Raw genomic sequence first — 25,186 nt, forward strand, 5'->3', positions numbered from 1 at the left:
GCTGGTCCTTTTCTGGTGGCTGTGTCTGTTACAGCAGTTACAGGCACACTTCCTCTGGAATCCAAACCAGGTTCACGCTCATTACACTTCCCTTAAGGGATCCAAAATGAGCGTTTATTGCGTTTCGACAGTATTTTTTGTGGGACATGAGAGCACCTCAGACCTATCGAATTGTATTCTGAATACGAAGCATGTCTTTCTGATATCAAATAATTTTAATTTTTTTTAAATCACAATATAATACAAATTTTATGACAAATTATAAAAATTTGGTATTTTTCAAATTGTTGATATATAACAGTCCTCGAAGTAAATTATAAATCTAATGATATATTCTTAAAGTGTATGTAGCAGGGAGGAAAAGCCGACGGTCAATTGAAAATTTTGACCTTTCATATTGAAGATATGGATTTTTTCCCCAAAAGACCTAATTTTTTTTGGTGTTTTGGGAAAAAATCCATATCTTCAATACGAAAGGTCAAAATTTTCAATTGATCGTCGGCTTTTCATCCCACCTACATACACTTTTAGTATAAATCATCAGATTTATAAAGTTTACTTCAAGTACTGTTAAATATCAAAAATATCAATTTGTAATGATTTGCCATAAAATTTGTATTAAATTGCGAATTTCAAAAATCAAAATTATTTGATATCAGAATGACATTCTTCGTATTCAGAATGCAATTCGATATGTCTGATGTGCTCTAATGTCCCAAAATAAATACTGTCCAAACGTTCATACCCCAGCCCTTAAGGACTTGAATTAATAATTCGTAATGCTTCTAGCGATATGTCACAAGACAATTCTCAAAATAAAATATATTGGTCTGCCGATTGCAAGCTGATCAAACTGTAAGTACCTCATCACTTGCTATTAATTGCAAATCTAAATTTCTACACATCTCAGTGCCAAGATGACAATTCCCGTCCTGATAAAAGTGAGTATACTAGAATCTATATCGTGTCTATGTCTAACCCTGAAAATGCGTAAAAATATAGATTTATTTATCTGCCATATGTTGATAACTGTGTAATGTGTTATATTTTTTTACAATTTATAGTCCAGACATTAGCGATTATGAAGCCACTCATTAACGAATTAACGAAGCCGTATCTTATTGCTTTGGAAAGGAACGTTTCAGTTCATTCAGCGACTAAAGTTTGAATTTATAGAATGTAATTTCTGATTCGGATGGCGCCCTTTATGATTTTGCACCAGATGACGACTATCCTTATCCCATTATACATTTTTCTGGTAGATTTTATGTTAGTTATGCCTTTATCGGACCTTTTCACAAAATATTGTAATAATGACAGGTATAAACGCATAGATATCCAGAACAGTAATTGAAGACTTTAATGGAAGGAGGCCATAGAATATTGCAGCAGTAGCGTTAGCTACCATATGGTTGAATCCAACCAAAAGTGTCCACGGGCCAAAAATAAAAGTCCGAAATAAAAATGTCTCCACAATTTTTTCCTTTTGCCCATTGATTGATGACATATTGGCCTTATAGGAACCAAAAGTGCCATTACTAATCTTGAAAAATAAATCCAGGACGTGTGATAGTAAATGTGATATCAAAACCCAATGTTACCTACGAATACCACTAGGTTGCTTTCACTATCGCAATACTAATCAACCTAAAACAAATGGAATATTCCCATTAACGCTTTTTTCGTGTAATGTAGACCACAGGGTGTCAGGAAAATGCTAGCTCAACCAGAAAATATTTGTTTTTATTTTTATAACGCGATCAATACGATCTTTGTCAATTTATGCTAGTTTATTTTTGAAAATGAAGTTTAGGTCAGTTTCTGTATTCTATTTATCAAATGAGTATGAATCAATTTACACATTGTATAAGAACGAGTAGGATTATGTTTTCAAGAATATTAGGAATTATACGCATACACCTAACGCTTTATGCAATGAAAAGGTGAAGAAACCCGTGTATTCGTAGGTAATATGAGCGATTTAACAATATCTATATTGCGTTTAGAGGTTAAAATTTTGCTATTATGGTAATGAATTAATAAAATGGTAGTTTTAGATCTCTTTCAGATGGTACGTCCAAATGAATAAATGCTATTACCTTAGATCAAAAAATTTGATGCTTTTAGCAAGATTTTGACCACTTCATTTCGATATACAAGTAGTTAATCAGCAATTTTACATAATAAATAATTGTTGAATGAATCCGTATATGGGTAATAATAGTGTCTTGGGGTACCGCTTAAAGTTTTTGACAATTAATTTCCATTGGTAGGGACACTTCATTACACATGTCATGTATTATGCTGTATTCGTAAGTAACATTTCAGTATTTGTAGGTAAGAATTAGACTTTTGGTGGATATCGCAATCAAAACTTCATTTTATAAAGCACTTTGAATGTATTATTTTTTTATGTGCGTTTATTGATACTTAAGACCCTATCATGTATTAATAATGTCGGTTCACAGCGGTTGAAAGAGGATTGAAGTAAGAAACAAAGGCACTAAAGTGACTTTAATTTGATTAATTGCACACAAATCGCTTTAAACCGTTATTGCAGACTTGTGAAGTCCATCTTGGAGTCAGTTACGTCTTGTGGCCTTTCGTTTGAGGGCAACTACAATTTGCTTTATACCAGGGTCCATCACTGTGTTGTCTAGATCATGAGACAATGAGAACAGTCGTTTTTTCCATGGTATTCGTAGGTAACCTTAGCGAAAACGTCAAAAGTTACCTTCGAATAAATGAATTTGGACACAAATTACTCAGAAACCAGAAGGTCGGTAAACATTTAAAATGAAGAACACATGACAGTTGACAAATCCAAGTATTTATCCCCTTCTAATCTTCTTTGAATCTGATTTTTCTTTCAAATGAGCAGACCGTCGTCTATTTCAGTACATATTTTTCAACAATTAAGCCGTATTCAGTTTTGCATGGTGGGCATGTATGTGAATTCGCAACTTTCATTGACATATGATTTGATAGCAAACATACAGTCCTTCGTTATGTACCAATATGGGCATTGGCGTGAATGGCGGTGTTTCACAATACTGTCATGATGTCAAATTGTATTCGTAGGTAACATTCGGTTACCGAAATTTACCTACGAATACTTGCCTTTATTGTTGACATCTCAGAGATAGTTAAACGCAGGCTATTGAAACTTGGTAGAAATAAAGAGTGTATTACCCTGCACCTATTGCTTAACTATTCTTTACTATTCTCTCACTTTGTGGAAATGACACAGCTTTTAACATGTATTCGGAGGTAATGCATATTTTTTACCAAATCTACCTTTGTGCCATTTAGAATTTCTGGCAGCTAAAAACAATAATAAAGATGTCCGAATGCAATGCATTTCAGTATTGGACATATCAAAGCTTGTATCAATTGCGCATTTATTAGTGATTTCCATTTTTTAAAGATATATCTAGTGCTACAAAAATTGTATTCGTAGGTAATGTAAAAAATACCACTCAAAAAATTATCATAAAAAATTCATAATTATGTACAAATATGTGAAAAATTGAACAGGCAATCTTTGAATACACACCTTTCAGGAAATCAATTTAGATTCAATCCAATGACTTCTTTTCATAACTGATTTAAATGTTTTTAAAAACACCTTAAGAAATATTTTTTTTAAATGGGTAAAAATAGCATGTTTTGGGGTCTCTGTGTCTAAATTTTTCAAAGAAGGGGGGCTTTTTATATATGGCGCGAAGCGTATGATCAAGGCGAATAAACACAATATAAAAACGAATGCCAATTGATTAATATTTTTAAGTTATGGCCCTGAACATGCCGTGTACACTTTTCGTTGGATTCGACCATATACCTCCTGAACTGCATGTGGCAAATAGCAAAACCAGTCATTTTTGTAATCCTTGCAGCCCAACGAGTAATTTGATATGAAAAAAGATGATCAAAATTCATGATTCAATATTTCCTTTCAACTGCTACTAATACGCGATGTACACCGTGAAATTCTTTATAAAAATTGAGGATTTGTTCCAAGTCTATACATTTTACAATGAACAATGAACTTTTTAGACTGCGACAAGTTTAAAACGTCTGCTGACAGAGTGGATAACAGAATCCTCTTATTTTGTGGCAAGGGCAGTGCTTTGATCAAGAATGTGATTGTGGTTTAGAATCGAATCATTAGCGCCAATCCGGCTTAAAATGTGTGTGTGTGTGTGGGGGTGTGTAGGGGGGGGGGGGAGGACAATTAAAAAATAGGACTCAATTGTCAAAAAGTGGCTGAAAAGAACAAAAAATGAGTAATTTTACCGAATGTGGGGGACACGTGTCACCCCTTGTGAGTTGACGCCCATGTTTAGTACTTCTTAAAGTCGATAAGTACACATTGTTTTAAGCTAAATCAATCCAATCAATTTTTACTTTTGTGCATAGACAGAATTTTACAAGGCCACGCCCACGTTATGGCATCATAGCGACATTATGTTGGGGATGTTATTACTTATTTTGGTATCACTGGATAGATCGTACTCATATAACATTAGAATATTTTATATATGACGTTTTATAATGGAAAATTAGAAGGGGTTACAACACCCTCTCCTAACTTCGTTGTCCGCGATACAAAATATGGCTCAGTAGAACTATTATAAGCAACGAAGTAGATAGTGGGTAAAGCCTAATCCCAGAGACGATTTTAAATTGTTTCTTGTAATCCTCAATTGATTCGCAGTATTTGCACTATAAATTCACCAAGTGATTTGCTTCATATTTCAAGTTGGGATGCTTGAGATTTCGACGTGGACATCACAGATGATAACAGGAGAAAAGGGGACAACAATATATATATAACATCAGGCAAAATGAAATGAAAAAGTCAAAGAATAATGATTTATTTAATTTCATGAACCAACCGAAGCAAATACAGTAGTGAACAAATAATTATAAGTATCTTTCTTTATTGTCTTCCATAGGATTTCAACTGGAAATGGCTGGATGAGTAGATATAATAACGACTGCATTGAGATACGCACAAATACTACAACCGACAACATATAGCATCTGAGGACATATGGAATCAAGAAAAAATACCAAATATGTACTGAAGGAAAGGCCTGATAATGATATAGAATGATAGCCAAAGAAAGGCAATTTAGATAATGCCAATTGGAGAGTTCAACACTTCTACTATAATATACCTTATTACTAAGTAAAGTGTTGGGAAGAATTGTGATTAATACTGTCAAGCTACGACCTGAACCCGATTTCGAGAGGGAAAAGGCACAACAGAACATATTTTCATTTTGATAAAATATCATTGAACAAAAGGCAATCATCATTGTACACTGTTAAAACATAGCTAATTAGGCGGGTGAACTGAACAGCCAGTTGCTTTAAATATTGTTTAAGAATTTTAAACAAGTTGCTTAACTATTTTTAAGCAACTGTCTGAGCCGTTGAGTTGAGCCGTTAATCAGCGCTGATTAAACTTTTAAAAGGCGTTTTAACAGTGTACGTAAATTTTATTGCCTTCCAAAAGGCATTTGATACGATTCACCGAGACAATTTGTTGGAGATAATGAGGCAATATGGAATACAAAGCAAACTCGATCAACATTGTATTATAAGTGATGTATAAAGACAGTATTAGTAATTGTGATGGTAGGTTACAGAAGTGTTTCAGGTAAAGACAAGAGTGGAACATGTATACTTTATGTCGTGATTTCTATTTTGTTTCTTGCAATGATTGAAGATGGTGGATTAATTTTGAGGACTTGTCCTCAAGTCATTCACAAATCGCCGCAGAGTACAATACTAAGGAAGGAAAGGTTTTATGTATTTCAACTTGTTTAAGTATTTATTGTGGGTTATTTTTGTTCCTTAATTTTCTTAAACTTAATAATAACACACTGGTAACAAAGGTTATGTATATTATAGGGGCAATGAATCCAGTTAACTACACTGGAATTTCAGTGACTCAAGACAAGCGGTACGGTATTTTAATATGATAAGAAAATAGGTACCGCTAGAATGTACCTCATGTCTTAACACATACAATGAACCACTTGTTTTGAATCGCTGAAATTTCAGTGAAGTAATTGGATTCCTTGCCCCTATAATATACATATTTTTTGTGACCAGTGTGTAGTTAATTTTTGAGAAAAATGCCAAATTAGTCACAGAATTTATCAGGGGTGTATTACCACCCTAAGTGATTAAAATTAATTAATTGCTCCATTTACCTACAGCTTAATAATTAATTTTAATTTTAAAACAACAGAAGAATAGGTGGTAAACATGGAATAAAGTCAGGGGTTGCGAACAAGATAGGCAAGATTGGAATCAAATCATGATGGCCTTAAGGGCTGGGGTATGAACGTTTGGACAGTATTTATTTTGGGACATTAGAGCACATCAGACATATCGAATTGCATTCTGAATACGAAGAATGTCATTCTGATATCAAATAATTTTGATTTTGGAAATTCGCAATTTAATACACATTTTATGGCAAATCATTAAAAATTGATATTTTTGATATTTAACAGTACTTGAAGTAAACTTTATAAATCTGATGATTTATACTTAAAGTGTATGTAGGTGGGATGAAAAGCCGACGATCAATTGAAAATTTTGACCTTTCGTATTGAAGATATGGATTTTTTTCCCAAAACACCAAAAAAAAATTAGGTGTTTTGGGAAAAATCCATATCTTCAATATGAAAGGTCAAAATTTTCAATTGACCGTCGGCTTTTTCCTTCCTGCTACATACACTTTAAGAATATATCATTAGATTTATATAATTTACTTCGAGGACTGTTATATATCAAAAATTTGAAAAATATCAAATTTTTATAATTTGTCATAAAATTTGTATCATATTGTAATTTTCAAAAATGAAAATTATTTGATATCAGAAAGACATGCTTCGTATTCAGAATGCAATTCGATAGGTCTGAGGTGCTCTCATGTCCCACAAAAATACTGTCGAAACGCAATAAACGCTCATTTTAGATCCCTTAAGTGCGCCAGGAGGCACAAAAAGGATATGTAAGGTAAGGAGGCTGGTTGTTTTGTCTTTTGGCGTTCAACATCTATAGTCAACGATATTGTTTATTCTGGACAATGTGAAGACACTCTGACGTGATTCTACGTGAAATGGGGTTTATAATGACATTTAGAAAAGATAATCTACTGGGATGCTGTACCACACAGGACAGAATAAAAAACATCTCGCGTTTATAGTATGTAACATTATATCGTTTGCCTGTTCTTGGCTGTGTGTTTATATACCAGTTGAAAAACACTAAAACCATGTGAATTGAATAATGTTAACTATTATTGTTTGTTGCTTCTTTAAGTTCTGGCTTCTTATCGGTAGCTTGTTTGGCACTTGCTGCGTCTTCGGTAGCTTCTTTGGCAGCAGTATTTGCATCTGATACGTCTAAAGCATTGGTTAACTCAGCTATATCTTCTTTGGCAGCAGTATTTGCATCTGATGCGTCTACAGCATTGGTTAACTTAGCTATAGCTTTGACAGCAGTATTTGCATCTGATGTGTCTACAGCATTGGCTAACTCAGCTAGGCCTTCTTTGGCAGCAGTATTTGCATCTGATGAGTCTACAGCATTGGTTAACCCAGCGATAGCTTCTTTGGCAGCAGTATTTCCATCTGGTGCGTCTTTACCTTTAGTCATCGCAGCAGTAGCTTCTTTTGCAGCGAGGTTTTTGGCACTTTGTTTACAATAATCCGATCCTAAATAGTCACTGTATGTTTCATTGTACTTACTCCATGCACGATTAAGACATAGAGCAATATCCCTATCGCATTCACACATGTCACCGGCACATGATCCTTTCTTGGTTTCTGAAACAAAACCCATAAAAACAATGAGAACGAGTAGCAGGAATATGTTTGGTTTAAAAAATTCATAATGGTTTCCACGAATGGCGTATATACGACAAGTCACAGCAGGCATTTATTTACCTACGCCAAGCCCTAACGTCATATTGGACCAAGGCAGTTACTGTGCGAGGACTTGAAACCCATACCTTCGGATAGCGAGTCCGATGCTACACAGACCGTCCCTGATAAACAGATCTCACGTCTGGTACTTATTGATGGGCGGTTGGGCGGTTAGGGTATTTAGCTTAACAACACACAACACACTCAATTTAATCAATACCCACCATACAAACAAGGGAATTAGAAGAATTAAAACCCTGTAGTCATGGTAGTGTAACCCTTCTTCCAACTACAGTGGAAATGTCAATTGAATCATAGATGAACACATCTAGACATAGCGTGACGACTTTTTGCGTGTACACTTCATGATGTACGCCAGTGTGTTCGACTGTGCGTGCATAACGCGGAAATTATAATACTCATACCATGCCAACGCACTCGTGATTGGATAATATTGTATCCAAGGTCGTGCGTTTGCGTTGTAGTTTGAAATACGCGAAATAATACGATCGCGGTCGGATCGAGTACAGCTGTTGAAAGCCGTGTTCATTCAATTGAAAATCCCAGTATAGTTGTACTTCTCGAGTTACAAAGTTTAAAAGACTTGTTTGCGTCTGATACGTCGCCATCTGTCAATCTCGGGCACGCGGTTTGATTGCAAGTGTTGTGATGATGAGTTGCTGAACGCGGCGGTAAATGGCGCCTTGGATATTTTTGCACCTTCAAATATACAAACCGTATCAAAGTTAGGTCTTCATTGTAGGAAACTTTCTTTCCTGAAGCTTGAAGGCACCATGTCAACAATGCCTAGAAAATGTCCTTTATACCTTGTAAAGGTAAATAATTTCTCGACATTTTCTGCGGTTCCTTTTCTCCGATGAGCGCCAGATAAATTGACCTTCCTTTTACTCGCTATTATCCCATCAATGGTCGTAGGGAGCTTGATTGGCCGTGATGTCAAACGCAAACTAGTCATTTCCATAAGGGGGCAGTAGACTAGACGGACTAGGAAATCAATGGTTTATGCAAAAGGTTTTAACTTTCGTTTAGATGCTAATACTTACTGCAGACAATCTGTACGTGATCTGTACCACACTCTTTTGACTCGTACCCATATAAAGAGAGATACGGTTGGAAAAATCCACAAACTCCATTTGTTTGATCTGTGTTGTAGCAATTGTCATGCTCCATACAGCATCTGCAGTGAAGACATTAGAAAATATAATTTAATGTTAATCTCTAGCAGCGGGACAATGATTAGCGGGTGTGTTGGGGTGTGTGTTTGCGTAATCGGGGAGGTTTTTATGAAACTTTAGACCGTCCCGGTTTAGCTGAAATTGACTCAACCCGAGTGCAAATCATTTTAATCTAAAACGTTGGTGGAATAGGACTGATTGTTTAAGGACACGGTAGCGTAGTGGTACGTACTTGTCTATTTCGTCCACAGGTTGCCCTTCTCCTCCTAACCCACAATAACATCCATAGGTCATGAGTTTATCGAACAAGCTTTTAAGTGACAACTCCTTTTTGCCGGTGGCTGTAGCACATTGGACCTGGAAGGCTAGTTTTAAAGCATTCCGTCGATCACGATTATGTAAACCATCTATGAAAGCGTGTGCTGACGGTATAAAATAAAGGAAAAGGTTAGTTTTCTACTATCATGACTATATACTACTAGTATAAGATACTAATCTTAAAGGTGCGAGTGATCAAGCCCCTTTGTGCTATTGACTGGTTAAAACAGACGAACGATTATACGAATACACATGTATATGACCAGTGATTTTGATTTTTTCACTTGTCTTTCTGCTACGATTCTGAAGGCACACCACGTTATGAGTATACTTATTCCAGGTATGTCACCAACGCACCCCCACACCGAACCCTACCACAATTACACACTCACTCCACACCCATATAGCCCTACTATCAATATAAATATTAAACATAAATTAATTACCTGGTATAAACAGCATCGACATTGAAGTTATCGTGATTAATAGGAGAACCCATAGACTACCAAATACCAGCATATTCATGATGTCCTCTTACACAATACTGTCCAGGTATTGAAAAGTAAGAGATATCAGCCGCTACATATTGCTGGACGTTGTTACCGCATGAACTCTCTTAATGTATCAACAGTATGTTGGTTTTTTCCATTTTATTACCAGTTTTGTGTTAAACAGAGAAATATGAACAATACACCGGATATAAAGATACCAGTTACCAATCATCTGACGTATTTCATATCATGATATTGATTGCTAGCAATGAAAACGATGAGCTATTAACAGATGTCGTTTTGTGATAAAAAAAAAATGATAATAATAATAATCATTAAACCAAACCACGATAGCTGCTCGGCATTTATATTCAATTAAGTTGCTGGTATACCAACAGGTTGACATACACCATGTGAAATTTCGGGATTTTCTTTCTCCGTTGGATAATAAGAATATAAGTAAAATTAAGAACTGAGATCCAATGATTGCTATCAGCTTCTAACTCGCTTAAAGGGAGCATTTTTTGATCCACAGCCTCACACCCCCCCCCCCCCCCCCCCACACACACACTTTTCTACCCGCATTGTGAGACTGTGAACGTGCTTCATGTGAGGGGACTACATAACGATTGACCATCTGACAAATTGTTTACGCGTATGTTGCCACCGTAAATTTAGTGACATTAGTGAAGTGGAAATGAAAGCTTTGTTAAGGCCCGGTGTTAAGGCACAGGTGACGTAATGTTATGGCCAAACCTATATCTGGGAACTCAAACTTATTCATTGCATTTCTACATGCATATTGAATTATACGGCCTAATACTGTTTGCTCGCCCTACAGTTTAAATATGGCAAATTTACCTTGAGACTCTGTTTTTCCCTCATAATCAATAATTTCTTCTTAGCTAGAATTTACGGTTTTGGTATACTTCGGGATGCCCACTCTTTATAACTATGCAATAAGCAAATCTTTTGACAATTCTAAACGTCTTCTTTCAACGAAAATATAATACTACATTGTTATGCCTCATTTCCGCAGTATAAAATGGTTTCCGCTTTGAGATAATGACACAAAGCTTTTTGGTGTAAATCAAAAAGGTTTATTTATTTAGTAATAAGTTTGTGATGTCAATTACGAAATAATGTTTGAAATATTTACGAATATGAACAGGAAAGCTCGTCCTTTGATTGATTTCAATCCATCTTCATTGCATAAGACAGGGCTTGGCGTAAGACTATCCCATATTATAGCAGCTCACGCTTGGGTAGTTCTGACTTTGGGCGGAAAGGCTGCATAGTGAACTAAAACTGCGCAATGTGTCCCAAACAATAAGTTTCTTATGCAAATCTGCACTGGTGGTGACATCAAACAAATTACAAAAATTATGGTTTCATAGTTGCGATAGTTTTGGACAAGCGACAGGGAATGGAGAGAGGTTTTCCCATATGAAAACTTGGCATTGCTAACAGTTGTAATCACTAAAAAATGAAGAGGTACTTTTAATTTTAAGGTAAATAAGGGTATTATGCTACAAAAACATCTTTGAAGTGATTCGTGTTGTTACGTTAGGGTATATATTGAAGCAACCCAGAAAACGCTTTGGGTGTGGACGAGAACTAAAAAAATAATTTCATGTGGCCTAAGCTAAACGAACAATGCACATACATGCATAGTCGACATACGGGAGCTATCGCAAGCTCTTTAGCTACATCTGTCTCCCACACATGTCAACGTTTTATTGTAATGACAATCATTCTATTGTCTCAGTGTGAATACCACTATTGTGTGAATATTATGTACATGTTAAGTTGCCTTAATTATTATGACGATTGAAATGAAATATTTAATTGTTATTGATCAGGTAATAATCTAACAGTCATCGCCAGTCAGACTGTTAAATTTGTGGGTGGGTGTGAAAGTGATTTACGTGCATCAGATTTTTTATGGTGACATAAATGGTTACGTGCCTCCAAATTATTACATAATATTCATATAAAAGTTATGTATTTTATCATTAAACATTAATTTTTGTTTTGATATTTATCTCCATTGGTTTGTACATGGAATGTTCTGGAAATTCTAGAAAATGCTAGTAAACAATCATACATGTAAACTACTAGAATGATCATGTTTGCACTGTACTGTGGTAGACCAGGGGTTTCCCTTGATGGGTAGACAGGATCTTGGACATTGCCGGATCTTGGGTCAAGAACTTAGACCATCAAAGGAATATCATCAGAAAGTCAGCCACACATCCCCAGTGATTTTATCATTTTGAAATAACTGCTGATTCATGTCAAAATTTTATTATTTTGTACTGAATTATGGTTGCATGAGTGACTGATGGATCAGAGGCATAAACGTGAAGAAAACTCATGTACTGTAAATCTCCAGATAAATCCGTGGTTCAAATTTCTAGATATTTTGCAACCAATTGTCATAACTAACCAAAACAAACTGTTTGTAACAACCTAAGAAAGAGCATATATGAAACAAAAATAGGGAAATAGTGACAGTATATATTTAATTATCACATTTTTACAATTTATACACATATGATCACACGGTACTTAATATGTCGTATACTAGTAGTAGATAATAGTTAATACACTGTAAACGTTATGGTATTATTACATACGCATTTGACGTGCCTTAATGTTAATCTCGAAGTTATTCCATAATTTCCTATTTAAAACTCGAGCACGGTTCTGTTGATGCTATAATCGAGAGAGGAGAGAGTCGCTATTTTTTAAGTTCTTTAAAATTGACTAACCCTAACCGAACCCTCAATTCATATGCCTATTTCGGAAGTCCTTTCACTCTTTTGAATTGCCTACAGTGATCACTCGACTCTAGTGAAGTAAAATTTCACTCTTTTGAGCATGTTGAGAGTAAATATAGTACTTCTTGTTCACTCTTTCCAGAGGGGTGACCGTGATTTTCACACTTTCTAGAATGACATTGACTCGATTTACACTCAATTTCAGTCCATAGAGTGATCAAACTGGCAATCGTTTTATAGATTTTTGGTCGTCGGGGACAGATCTCTGAAACGCCCTTAGTCATGCTAGTTAAGTGTTAATAATATCTATAGTTTATTGTCAATGCTTTTTATACCACGTGACCAAAAACCAACACCTCAAGTGTTATTTTTTCTATCGTTTATTGTTATTGCTATTTAATACTATAATTACAAAAAGAGCCTGTAGCTATTTAATATTATAGTTACAAAAAAAGGCTAGTGTTAACATTTTAAAACGCCAAGCTGTTTAAATGCTTTAAAAGTCTGTACCATTAATAGATTTTTTTGTCCTGTAAACGCCCAAAATGGTTTTAGATTGTGTCAACTGTTTGATCATACAGCTTTTTTGTTACGATTATGTTATGAATTGACTATTCCAGTTGAACTCCATACACCCACTGTGTAAGGCATGATCTTAATCTCCCACACAGGGATGTAGATTTCAAATGGAGTCACCCATTCAGGAAGATTTAAAGGTTGTGTCCTCCATAGGGAGTGATGGAGTTCAACTGGAATAGCGCAGTGGAAGACAACCATAGAAGCATGCTGCAAATTAAACCGATATGCGCGATATATCGACTTTGCTTTATATTCAGGGCTCTGGTATGAGCATTTGGACAGTATTTTTTGTGGGACATGAGATCACATCAGACATATCGAATTGCATTCTTAATACGAAGAATGTCTATTTTTTGAAATTCGCGATATAATACAAATTTTATGACAAATTATTAAAATTTCATATTGTTTTTAAATTTCAGTCCTCGAAGTAAACTTTATAAAGCTAATGATATGTACTTAATGTTAAAGTGTATGTAGCTGGGATGAAAAGCCGATGATCAATTGAAAAATTTGACCTTTCATATTGAAGATATTCATTTTATTTCCCAAAAGACCTAATTTTTGTTGGTATGTTTTGGGGGGAAATCCATATCCTCAATACGAAAGTCAAACTTTTTAAGTTGATCGTCGGCTTTTCATCCCAGCTACATACACTTTAAGTCATTAAATCCAAGTAAGGTAAATCATCCACAGTAAAGTGCTCGACCAAGACTGGAATATATTTATAAAGTTTACTTCGAGGACTGTTAAATATCAAACATATCGATTTTTAATCATTTGCCATAAAACGTGTATGATAGGGCCTATCACGAATTTCAACAAAACAAAATCAAAAGTATTTGGTAACATAAGGACATTCTTCGTATTCAGAATGCAATTCGATGTCTGATGTGCTCTCATGCCCCACAAAAAATACTGCCTAAACGCTCATACCAGTGCCCTTAAGCTGAAAATCTATAACAATCGGTTGACCAGTTGCGTGAGTTTATTCCTCGTCATAATTAGTATAAGCTATATTACCTTTTTAGTTCTCCTAAATTACCAGAATTGTTCACAAAATAAAACGCATAATGACAATACGCCTTTCTCGCTAAAAAAAAGTAAATTTACAACTAAATAATGATATTTACAACACACGCATTATGTCGTTAAAAGTGCTAAAAAATAATATAAAACTTTCAAATCAAAATAACAAATAGTAATACAGAGGTCAAAACCAAAAATGTTGTATTTTCCTTTCGCGCCTATCGACCCGCGTAAACTGTTTCTCGTGTGAAAAGAATCGGATCACGCAATGATCACTCGTCGAATGAGGTGCTGATGTTTCATGTCGAGATTTGTCCATTATCCAATCAGGTACGGAGGTCCGACGCAGCCCCCCCAATTTGGAAAAGTATAAAAAAGTCCAAAAATTTCAGAATTTGCGAAACCAGCGAGCAAAAAATATCATTTTTACGCTTTTTTTGTCCACTTTTCATAAAAAAAAGTCCACTTTTTCAAAATCAGCACCCCCTCCCCCAATGAAATCCTGCGTACGGGCTTGGGACCCAATATCGTATTAAGAACCTGCAGACTTTTTAGTGGATGCAGAATATTCGATGTAACAGATATTCAATGTAATATATGCCTATTATCGATTTTACATCATCAAACATTGGTTAGAACTATATATTCGTTAGAACTAGATGAAATGACGTAGGCCTATTATATCTTTACATCAAATATTCTATGTCGAATACTTGGAGTCTGTAGCGGCCTTAACGCAGTATGCATACACGTGTGCTACATAGCCAATAGTGTGAAAGAATTTGGCAACGGGTGTACATGCAATATCGATAAGCATTATTGATTTCGGGATTGTTTTAATGATCAATGATGTGTGTTTTTTCCCCAAAACCATAAGCATAATCAGGGAACAAATCCAAATTTGATGATGTCCTAATAAACGAAAGTGCTTTAAAATAGGAGGCTGACCCTCCCAGCCAACACACTGCGTTTTCACGACGTTCGCTGACCGGCGTTGTACTTCAAGTTCTATTAAAGATAACATCGCACAGTGACGTATTTACAACGTTATTTTAACGTACTTGGACATGATTTTAAAACATTCGGTAATGACGTGGTATTACGGGTATATGTTAACTTTCTATAATTCATACGACGTTGTTACAACGTTCAACCTGACCCGATTTGTTTTATTTGCAAAATAATACACCGATGCAATGAAAATTCAAATCAAATTAAAAAACAACATAAAAAAACGTCAGTAACTTCAAATCTAGTGGTGACACAGTTTATCCCTGTTGTAATTATGATACTTCTTGTTATAATGATGCTTGTTGGCGGACATACACTCTGCTACAGCTTGGTCACATTCACACACGGCTTCTGCACAAGTACCTGGTTTGGAAGCTGTGGAAGAGATTAAATAAAACTTTTTTTATTTGAATTGAAAATAATCGCACGTGTGGTTTCTTAACATACGATGTATTTTTAAGTAAATCGGCTATATAATATTTATTTATTTTTCAACTGAGGAGCCTCAGGGCGAAACAGACTATACGCATTTTCTTGTTTTCATGGGTTTTTTTTTGTGATCCTATATTTATTTTTCTGTATATATTCTGTCTTACTAACTAAGTTTAGTAACATGTGTGATTAGAATGTTATGTAATACGGCTATAAGCAGTCCATTTGCTAATAGAATAATCATTTTAGGACGAGCTATACAGTAAACACAATAAAAAAGGTACCCGTTTTTTAATATATAACCCCACAGACAAATTATGTGAGGTTAGATCTTTAAAAACAAGGTAATCATAATGAGCACATGGATGTTCTTTTTAACGTGATTTCTAATATATCACCTTGATGTTACTTGGATTTCCGTTAACATACATATTTTGCCATGTTGGCTCAATGCTGGGTCAGGCTCAAAAACGGGTACCTTATTTATTGTGCATACTGTATTACCGTACTATTATCTAATGGGCTATACGCTATTCCAGTCAAAATCCATAAACCCCCTATGGAAGACATGACTTAAAAAATCCCACACTGGGGATGTAGATTTCAAATTGATGCACCCAACAATCAAGTAACCCATTCATACTCGATCCCTGTATGGTAAATTATAGTTAGTGTCTTCCACAGGGGGAGAATGGATTTCAATTGGAATACCCCAATGTAAGATTATATTTTTACTTTTCTGGTAAAGTCTGATGATGATAAGTATTCAAAATATTCTTGGCGAGCCATCGTTATTTCGAAAACAATACTCGTATATTAATGACATACAGCACTAAGAACAAGTTGACGATATTATGCATACTCTCTCTTCCTCTCCCTCTCTCTCGCTTTCTATCTCATCAATTGCCCACCTAATATAGTTTCATACTGTCGCTTGCCGCTGAGCGGCGCGGCGCGGCGCACGCGCATTGCAGACAAATGGGCACAATCAAAGCTTGCCATTGGCTGGTACGTCATGTCAGCGGCAAGCGCATTGGAAGTAAATGACAGAGGCGTTAAGACAATTATCAAGAGGCAAGAAAGGACTTACAACTTACGCTACGGATCCTGTCGCTACGGATCCTGTACGAAGCTACATGTTGTAAGTTTTAAGCAAGTCTTTTAAGACTTAAAATTTAAAAAAATTTAGGTTTATACAGAGAAATTCTTTTACGGTCTGTCTCTGGATATATAGTTTCAAAATTTCGTGAAGAAAATGAATCCCGAGAAAATAATGCATTTCATGTTAATTTTTAAGAGGAAGTTGTGTGAGAAGAGGGTCAGTGTGATGATAATACAAGCTACTCAGCAAACACAAAAATAATTTTTAAGTGATACAACCGTGTTTTGCGTGTTTTGGTTTAGTCAGAGATCAAACATACGAGGGTTGGTCAATAATATCCCGCAACCATTATTTATCTCCGCTCATGCATGACTTAGATGACTGTTACTTACGATCAATAAAGTTTGCACCTTTGTCTTTCAAAACGCACAATAATTAGTTTCAGAGTACCTGTAATTACGTAATCTCATTTGCATAAAGTCATTGCTATATGTACACTGACAATTGTCAACATTGGCGGGAAATTTGAATGGACGTTGAGGAACGTGTAATAAAAAGAAGCAGAAGTAAGGACCAAAGCATTTTACAAGCCTTATTTTTGGTATGAGGTAATCTGAGTATATTCAATTGATCATTGTGAAAGAAGAAATGTATCCGTCAGCAGATGAGGAAAGGGACCGTCTTTGAACTTTACCAAAAATAGGCCTATAACAACAAGCAAAAATGGTGTGAAAATTGCGAAAAAGAGCCCACACGACAGAAGAAAGAATCCAAATTATCTCCAAAATAAAACAAAACCAAATATGGTTATTGGTATGGTATTAGAGATCATAGTCAGGACAATAGAACTTGTTGCAACAAAAATGGAAATATGCGCATGCGTTGATGGTATGCATGATTGAATGTATCAAAAATGTATGAAAAACGTAAAATTTCATCAAAAAACGCTAAAAATATGACTAATACAAGGTTTGCGGAACAGTAGCTTTGTGAGTGAATCGCTATACCAAGTCTTATGCTAAAATTAGACACACCTTTCGAAATTCAAATTTCTTATTCAATCCAGAGTCTCTCTATGGTGTGCTACTTTAATTACAAAAACAAGACCTTTTGAAAACAAGGGTTCATTAAGAAAGAAATGTTAATGATTTCACCACTGGGACCTCCCTTTTTAATAATCAGTAGATCCCCAATCAAACCAGGTACCATTGGTTAAATTTTGTCATCGATTAATCTTTCTATCTCTTATTATGTAAAGAACAATGGGTGATAAAGCCTACTCAAAATTGGAGATATTCAACACGATTTCTTTTCTTTAATAAAAATGGTATATGTCTAAAAAGAGTCCACCATCATGCCTATGTTATCGGTCTATAAAGCTGCAAAAACCGAGCCAGATTCCATACTTTTATTCTTAAGATATTTGGAATTATGTAACAATACTTCAATTTGGCGCGAGATTTTCTTGACTACTTTTCACCATAAATCAGGCAGTGCCCATACGCTAGTGTGTTTATGCTAATGTCATTACGTAATCAAGCATTCAGCATCGCTAATACATATTCGTTTTGAAAGACAAAAGTGCAAACTTGAATTTAGCGTAAGTAACAATCATCCAAGTCATGCATGAGCGGAGATAAACCTTAGTTGCGGGAACTTATTGACCAGCCCTCGTAGGTTTAGTAGGCCTAGTCAAAACCTTCACCAACATCATAAAAATGTCGGGTCGGATAATATAAGTCCATGGAAACGTTTGGATGAAAACTTACCTGAACAACATTTCTAAAATGTTAAATACGTGTAATGTGAAATATGTTTTGGAACATTTCTGCAAAATATTTTGTCGACATTTTACCCTACAACTTTGAGGGGGGTACCCCTAAGGTTTTTCATCCGTCATAAACAAAAATGCGCGTCTTTACGCCCAAACAACTTAAGATAATCATAGATCCATCCTTTGCGCTCATTTTAATGATAGGCCTACATACAATTTATACCCCAGCACCTTACCCGGGGGTAGGATCGACCATCAAAGAGACAAAGATGACCATTTGTAGAGGGGGTTGGTGACCCCACAATAGGTTATACTGTAAGGGGCTATCATTTTCTTCGGGAGGGGGTCCCCAAATTTACAAAAAGTAGGCGTCAATAAAATTGCGGCCCCCCTATTTCGGCAACAAAAATTTGGCGCATATCCGGTGTGCACCCGGCCAAGTAGACTTCTCCGTAGTCCACTTGCCCATTTTGCATACTCTGGCTATTACATTTAAGCATAAAACTCTTGATTTATATTGATTTGTGTGTAACTGGTAGATTTTCACATCTGTATCTGATCTTTTCAGTCACCGCACTCCCTCTGTTTGTTAGCTTCCCAAGTGGACTACTGACTTTGCCTTGTGGTTACGATTTTTAACACGGGACTCTATGGAGAGTTAGGCCAATTTCTGGCCTAACCAAATTGGCCATGATGTAATGCATCTTTAAATGGATCTGCCTTGTGATTGGTCGCCCATATCTCGCTATGGTTAAAATCTTCCGGGCCCGCGCCATTACCATTAACTACACCGTACACAACTATCTGTGGTATTTGCGGCGCTTTTGTGTTGACGCGAATGTTAATCTCTCATCAAACATCTAGCGCGTCTTGTACTGTACCATGCTTTACTTGTGGTTAATGGACTGATAAACAAGTATGCTTGACAGTGTGTTTTTAGAGAGCAAAGTCCCGGGGTAAAGTTCTGCTTAAAATTCAAAGTACATAGTCGGATTTTCGGGGTTCGCTATCAATAAACTGGTAGATTCCAAAATCAGAATTGTTCAGTATTAAAGTGAGCCATTATAATTATGCAAGATAATGTTGCATTCAATTACTTTTATTGTCACTAATCATCTGATAGTTTTAAGTCTTTATGACCATTTTACTAATGAACACTTTAATTTTAATAAACATCAGTATAATTTTGAGTTCAACGAAATGGGTTCATCATGATTAATAATAACATATTTTTAATAAAATTCGACTATGGCATAGTCTACCGGCCAAGTGATTGAAGTTCATACATTTAGCCATGGGTCCTGTGAGCCAACCCTACGCGTTTTATTATTATTATTATTATTATTATTATTATTATTATTATTATTATTATTATTATTATTATTGTTAGTGTTATTATTATTATTATTATTATTTTCATTACTACTACTATTATTATTTACCCCAAATCGCGATCTTTACATTCGAAAACAAAAACCCGTGTCTTTCTGGCAGTATTATGTACGTATTACAACGTGCTTGAAAATGCATATGCCCCCAATGAGATAGAAACCACTAGACTTTAAAGTGTTCTCGACACGTTTTCTGTCAGTAACATTAAAGATATGGGACCAACAAAATAAAGCAATACATTAGTAATATGGCACGTGTGGGGGATATATGCTTTCCCAGTCGGGTTGTGGCCAATAAACATAACAAATGCAGAAATATTTGTAATTCTAGATTTTGAAATAATAATTATGTACATTAGAAAATATTTTCGAATATTATTGTTTATAAAATCACAGGAATATTTATACTTTTGAACGAATTCTATATTTTAGAATAATGGTCAATTTAAATAGATATTCTCGAATTTTATTTTCAAATGTTGCTGCATCATTTCTAAACAAAAACAAAAGACGTTGGGCGTACATGCGCGTGAATTGGTTAAATTATGTAAAGGATTGGCGTGTCATGGCGTATAAAGGCAAAGATACATAGCCGGCTTCCTATCAATATTAAATGATGAATTACATCAATTATGCATTGCATCATGAGCCACATTTCATATAAGCATAGCAATTTAAGGTGGTAAATATGAGGACATTTATAGAAATCATGAAGTGTTCTGAGCATGTTTTCAATAGATTTGATTGAGTAGGGTAAAGTACACTGATTAACATGAATAATATGTTTTTTGTTTGGAGCAAATTGGACATACGGATTTCATAATGCCGTATATCAATTTATATTTTCTTTGTATATCTCATTGTTTTAATCAATAATTAATGTAGTTAATGAGCTAAAATGACTGAAAAAGGCCCATTAATATGTATTTTTGCCAATAATGGTGCTAAAATCCATGCATAAAATTGGTTTTCCTGTCTAACCGCCCTATAATTTGCATAGTTAATAAGCTAGTTTGCATAAATGCTAATATGTTTAAAATATGCACTTCCAAAATGCCTCAAATGCCACCTTAAACTACAACATGTACAAGACAATGAAGCAAATGTTTGCACATCTAAAAATTGATAAATATAAATTATATAAATAAGATATGCGATGTACAATTATGTGGATGTTGTTAGAATGATATCTAAGCAGTATCTGCAGTGCCTTTCATGAAATTAGATTTGTGTGTACCACTTCGGCGATTAAAGAAAATCATGTGCGGACCCTTCAAAGAGCACATGTGCTGCATGTTGAATATGCAGTGGTGATATTGGATTTACTTGGGAAAAAAGCCGAGGTAGTACAAAAGGGCCGGAAAATAGTGCGAAATTGGCAAAAAACGGCCCAAAATACAAACCTAAAGCCGCTTTCCTTTGAGCTTTCACTATGTCGTGTATGTGTGAATTGTATATGTCTATGTACCCAGCAAACACCAAAACATTTGGTAGAAAACGTTTAAATGTCGAGTTACAAAGTAAAACGTTTTACATGTAATAACATTTAAAAAACATTTTTGAATACTTGCTGCAAAACATTCTAACGTAAGATTATTATTTAAGTGTTGTCAAATCCGACATTTCAATGTCATAAAATATTTTAACCAAAACATGTTTAATATAACACTAAATATGTGTTTGCTGGTGATTGATTGTGCTTCTCTTTCGCTCTCCCTCCCCCCCTCTCCTCCCTCTCTCTCACACACACCACGCTCTCTCTCTCCCTCTCTCTCTCTACTCCCCTCTCCCTCTCTCCCTCTCTCTTGTCCCTCTTTCACCTCTCTCCCTCTCCCTCCCTCCCCCTCCCTTCCTCTCTCTCCATCTGTACTTACAACATGAAGCTTTGCCTGCATTACACTTTTTCTTGTAGTTGACAGTGTATACTTGATCGGCACTGCACAACCCTTCGCCAATAACATCATCATAGCATCTATCATGGTCCTTGCAGCATCTGCGTAAGACAAACGGTTCATTAACAACGTCAGTTCGGATTAGTGTATATATATTCCCCCGTAGCTTATTTAAGGCGCACTTATGCTTCTGTCACACTACACCGAATAGGTCTTCCGTACAAGAAACGGATGGTATTTTAGTAAATCCGTTGTTGTTCGTCAATGATCGTTTTATGTTCTTTTTATGTCCTGCTATCATCCGCCAAATGCGTTTCGTGTTAGGTGATGTTCGTTAAGTCCATCGGCATGCACAAAACTTGAAACGGAGTGTACCAAATACACATGTTCGGTATTTATCCGATGTGTGTTCGTATGGTGCTGAATATTGCCGGAGTTTGTTCGCTCTCCTTTCGTTCATGTTCGTTCTTTGTTCGTTGCACTCGGCCCGTGTTCGTTGCAAATACGTTCCTGTGAGGCCTTCACCACCGGATAGCATATTTATGCATTCAGTACTTTAGTGACTGGCAAGTAGAAAAAAGGGGGAAAGGAGAGAAAAAAGAAAAGAAAGTGAGAAAAATTGAAGAGAGAAGAGAAGAGAAAAAGTTAAATTGCACGTAATTTAGTAGGCCTATGCATGTAAGTAGTATTGAGCATGTTGAGGGAGGGGCACTTTCTGAAGGGTAGAGGACGCAATATCAAATTCCTACCAGTTTTAGTGATTGACAAGAAAGAAAAAAGAAGAGAAGAAAATGTTAAATTGTATGTTATTGAGTAGGCCCAGGATAGTATATAGTAAGCCTAAGTATAGGCCTGTGATTATTATAGGCAGTGCTTTAAATGTCGTTCCTTGGCCCAAAAGCCTGTGAAAATTACTGCCGGCCCGTCGATATGTAGGGCCCGTGACATTTTGTACTCCCATTTTGTCACCAAAATCAGTATTTAAGACGGACTTAGGTCTATTACTGACTTTAACATATCAATCCATGCATGCTTGAAGTCTTATATCTTAAAGTGTCAGTGGATCAGTGTAACATTTTAAATTTTGCAAATGTAGTTCGGGCCTTCTTTGTTTTTTGTTTAAGGCAATAATAGTGTAAAAATGATGCACCAAAACAAGTGTCCAAATTTTCCATTTTTAAAACTAAATTTTTACACAATAGGCCCAGGCCTAATAGGCCCTACAGTCCCCATGCAAATGGCTTCAATTGGACCTTCATTTTGAAAAATGGACAAGTCTTCCTTTTGCTTCTGCTATGGACATCCACGTGTTATTTTTAAAACAATTGTTTATATTATACAATAATTGTGAAAACTTTTCAATGGCTTTAATTAGGCTTTCGTTTCACCAATTTGCGGCTGTTTCAAACTAAAATAGTACCCAATAATAGTGCTAAAATTGATCTAAAAATGACAAATGGCTTCAATTGGGCCTTCATTGTCCAAAGGTTTCTCACCTCTATTGCCCCCGGACTCTGGTTGCCCTGATATATCAGATTTGTAGCCCTTTTGTACTTATTAGCCAATATTTGACCATTTTCGTCAAAGTTTTCCCCTTAAAAGTTGTCTTTCCCCACTTTGTTCACCCTCTGAAAAAGTGCTTGCTACGTCACTGCCTCTAAGGGGTCAAAAACCCTCTCAAACACCCTCTCCTCCCCCACTTTTCTGATAGTGTGGACGTCCCTGTTGGTGCCACATGCCACGGATTCGCCGGTTATTTGTCGGACGTTGAACGATTGAATATAAAACGCCTGCAGGATTATTAGCGGCCACAACGCATAGAGAGACGAACGGGAATCGGATCCCAAAATCCGTACATTTGTCGGACGTTGACCCCCAAATCCGGTCATTTGTCGGACGTTGAACGATCGAATATAAGACGCCTGCCGGGGCCGCCTGCAGGATTATTAGCGGCCACAACGCATAGAGAAACGAACGGGAATCGGACCCCCAAATCCGGTCATTTGTCGGACGTTGAACGATTGGATATAAGACGCCTGCAGGATTATTAGCGGCCACAACGCATAGAGAGACGAACGGGAATCGGACCCAAAATCCCACCGAATCTTCTGCCGGACTGGTGATTTTTCCACCGAATAAAATATTTTTGTATTCGGTGATGTACGTTAATCCAGTCCGTCGTAGTGTGACAGACCTATTAGTGATCCACAGCCTTATCCCCACTTTTCTCAAAAAAGTTGACATTTTTTTTATTCCACTGAAAACCTCTACATAAAATTAATGTTTATGTACAAAAAAATGTCTTGTAGATTAATCCGTTGAGCAACAATATTGTAATATTTGTACGTTCTGCACGAAATTATACGAAATTTTGAAGTACGTTCTGCACGAAATTGCACGCAATTACAACAGTGTAATCACTGGTTATACACATAATCACGTATAACTTGTTAAATACAAAATTGGAATCAACTGAAATTTTGAGAATAAGCTTTTTTCGTTTTTATATAGGCCTACTGAAAAATGTCATAAAAACAGGATGCTAGGATCAATCTGGTTTTCATAATGTAAGCTTTTGCACACCATTCCATCATAAAAAGGAAGTGATGTGCACTGAATGCAGACATTGATCTTAGCTATCAGAGGCAATTAGAAGCACTATCAGGCATGCATGTGAGACGGCAGAGACGCTTCAACACTTACAAAAATGGCGTTAGAACATGTAAAAAATGTCTAGTTTCTTAAGGGTCTCTGTAACGTAGCGTGATATCAACTTACCCATCAAGAGCATCTTTAGGTGTTCCTTTTCCACCAAGCCCACACCAGCATCCGTATCCATTGTATGTCGATAAGACTTCCATTATACTCTGCTTCGTTGTACAGCTAATCATCTCTCCTAGTCTCAACACTGATCGCTTATCTCTACCATGTCCAACATCTGCACTGCTGAGACCTGGAAGAAGTGAAGTTAAAAAAGATTCAAGGAGGAGGTTCAGATTTTATCATCCAACTTTTCCCCGGAACTTTTCCCATGAAACGATCTGATCTAATCAGACCAAATAAAGAATGTTGCGTTCTCTCGTTAATGTATAGAAGGGCGATATTCTTATAATTATGTGGATTGGTGTATCCCAAAGGAGTTGAAAATAAGATAATATAATGAGTATTACGATCAATACTTTGTATGGAAGACAAATCCAAATTGGAGGCACGTATGTCCTAATTTAGGCTATACT

General features: G+C 35.9%; 1 protein-coding gene across 1 annotated transcript in view; it reads right to left on the reverse strand.

The window, feature by feature from the left end:
* Nucleotides 1-7,302: 7,302 nt before the first annotated feature.
* The window catches only part of LOC140138197 (uncharacterized), a 28,990-nt gene continuing 11,106 nt past the window's right edge, over nt 7,303-25,186 (reverse strand). The window contains exons 2-7 of the mRNA XM_072160118.1: nt 24,729-24,903; nt 21,933-22,051; nt 15,603-15,734; nt 9,381-9,570; nt 9,017-9,150; nt 7,303-7,853 (exon numbers count right to left, since the gene is read on the reverse strand). Of these exons, the coding sequence (XP_072016219.1) occupies nt 7,318-7,853; nt 9,017-9,150; nt 9,381-9,570; nt 15,603-15,734; nt 21,933-22,051; nt 24,729-24,903 (1,286 nt within the window). The 3' untranslated portion in view covers nt 7,303-7,317. The remainder of the gene's footprint in view (nt 7,854-9,016; nt 9,151-9,380; nt 9,571-15,602; nt 15,735-21,932; nt 22,052-24,728; nt 24,904-25,186) is intronic.

The sequence above is a fragment of the Amphiura filiformis genome, chromosome 2 (genome assembly GCF_039555335.1).
Source record: "Amphiura filiformis chromosome 2, Afil_fr2py, whole genome shotgun sequence".
Taxonomy (NCBI): Eukaryota; Metazoa; Echinodermata; class Ophiuroidea; order Amphilepidida; family Amphiuridae; genus Amphiura; species Amphiura filiformis.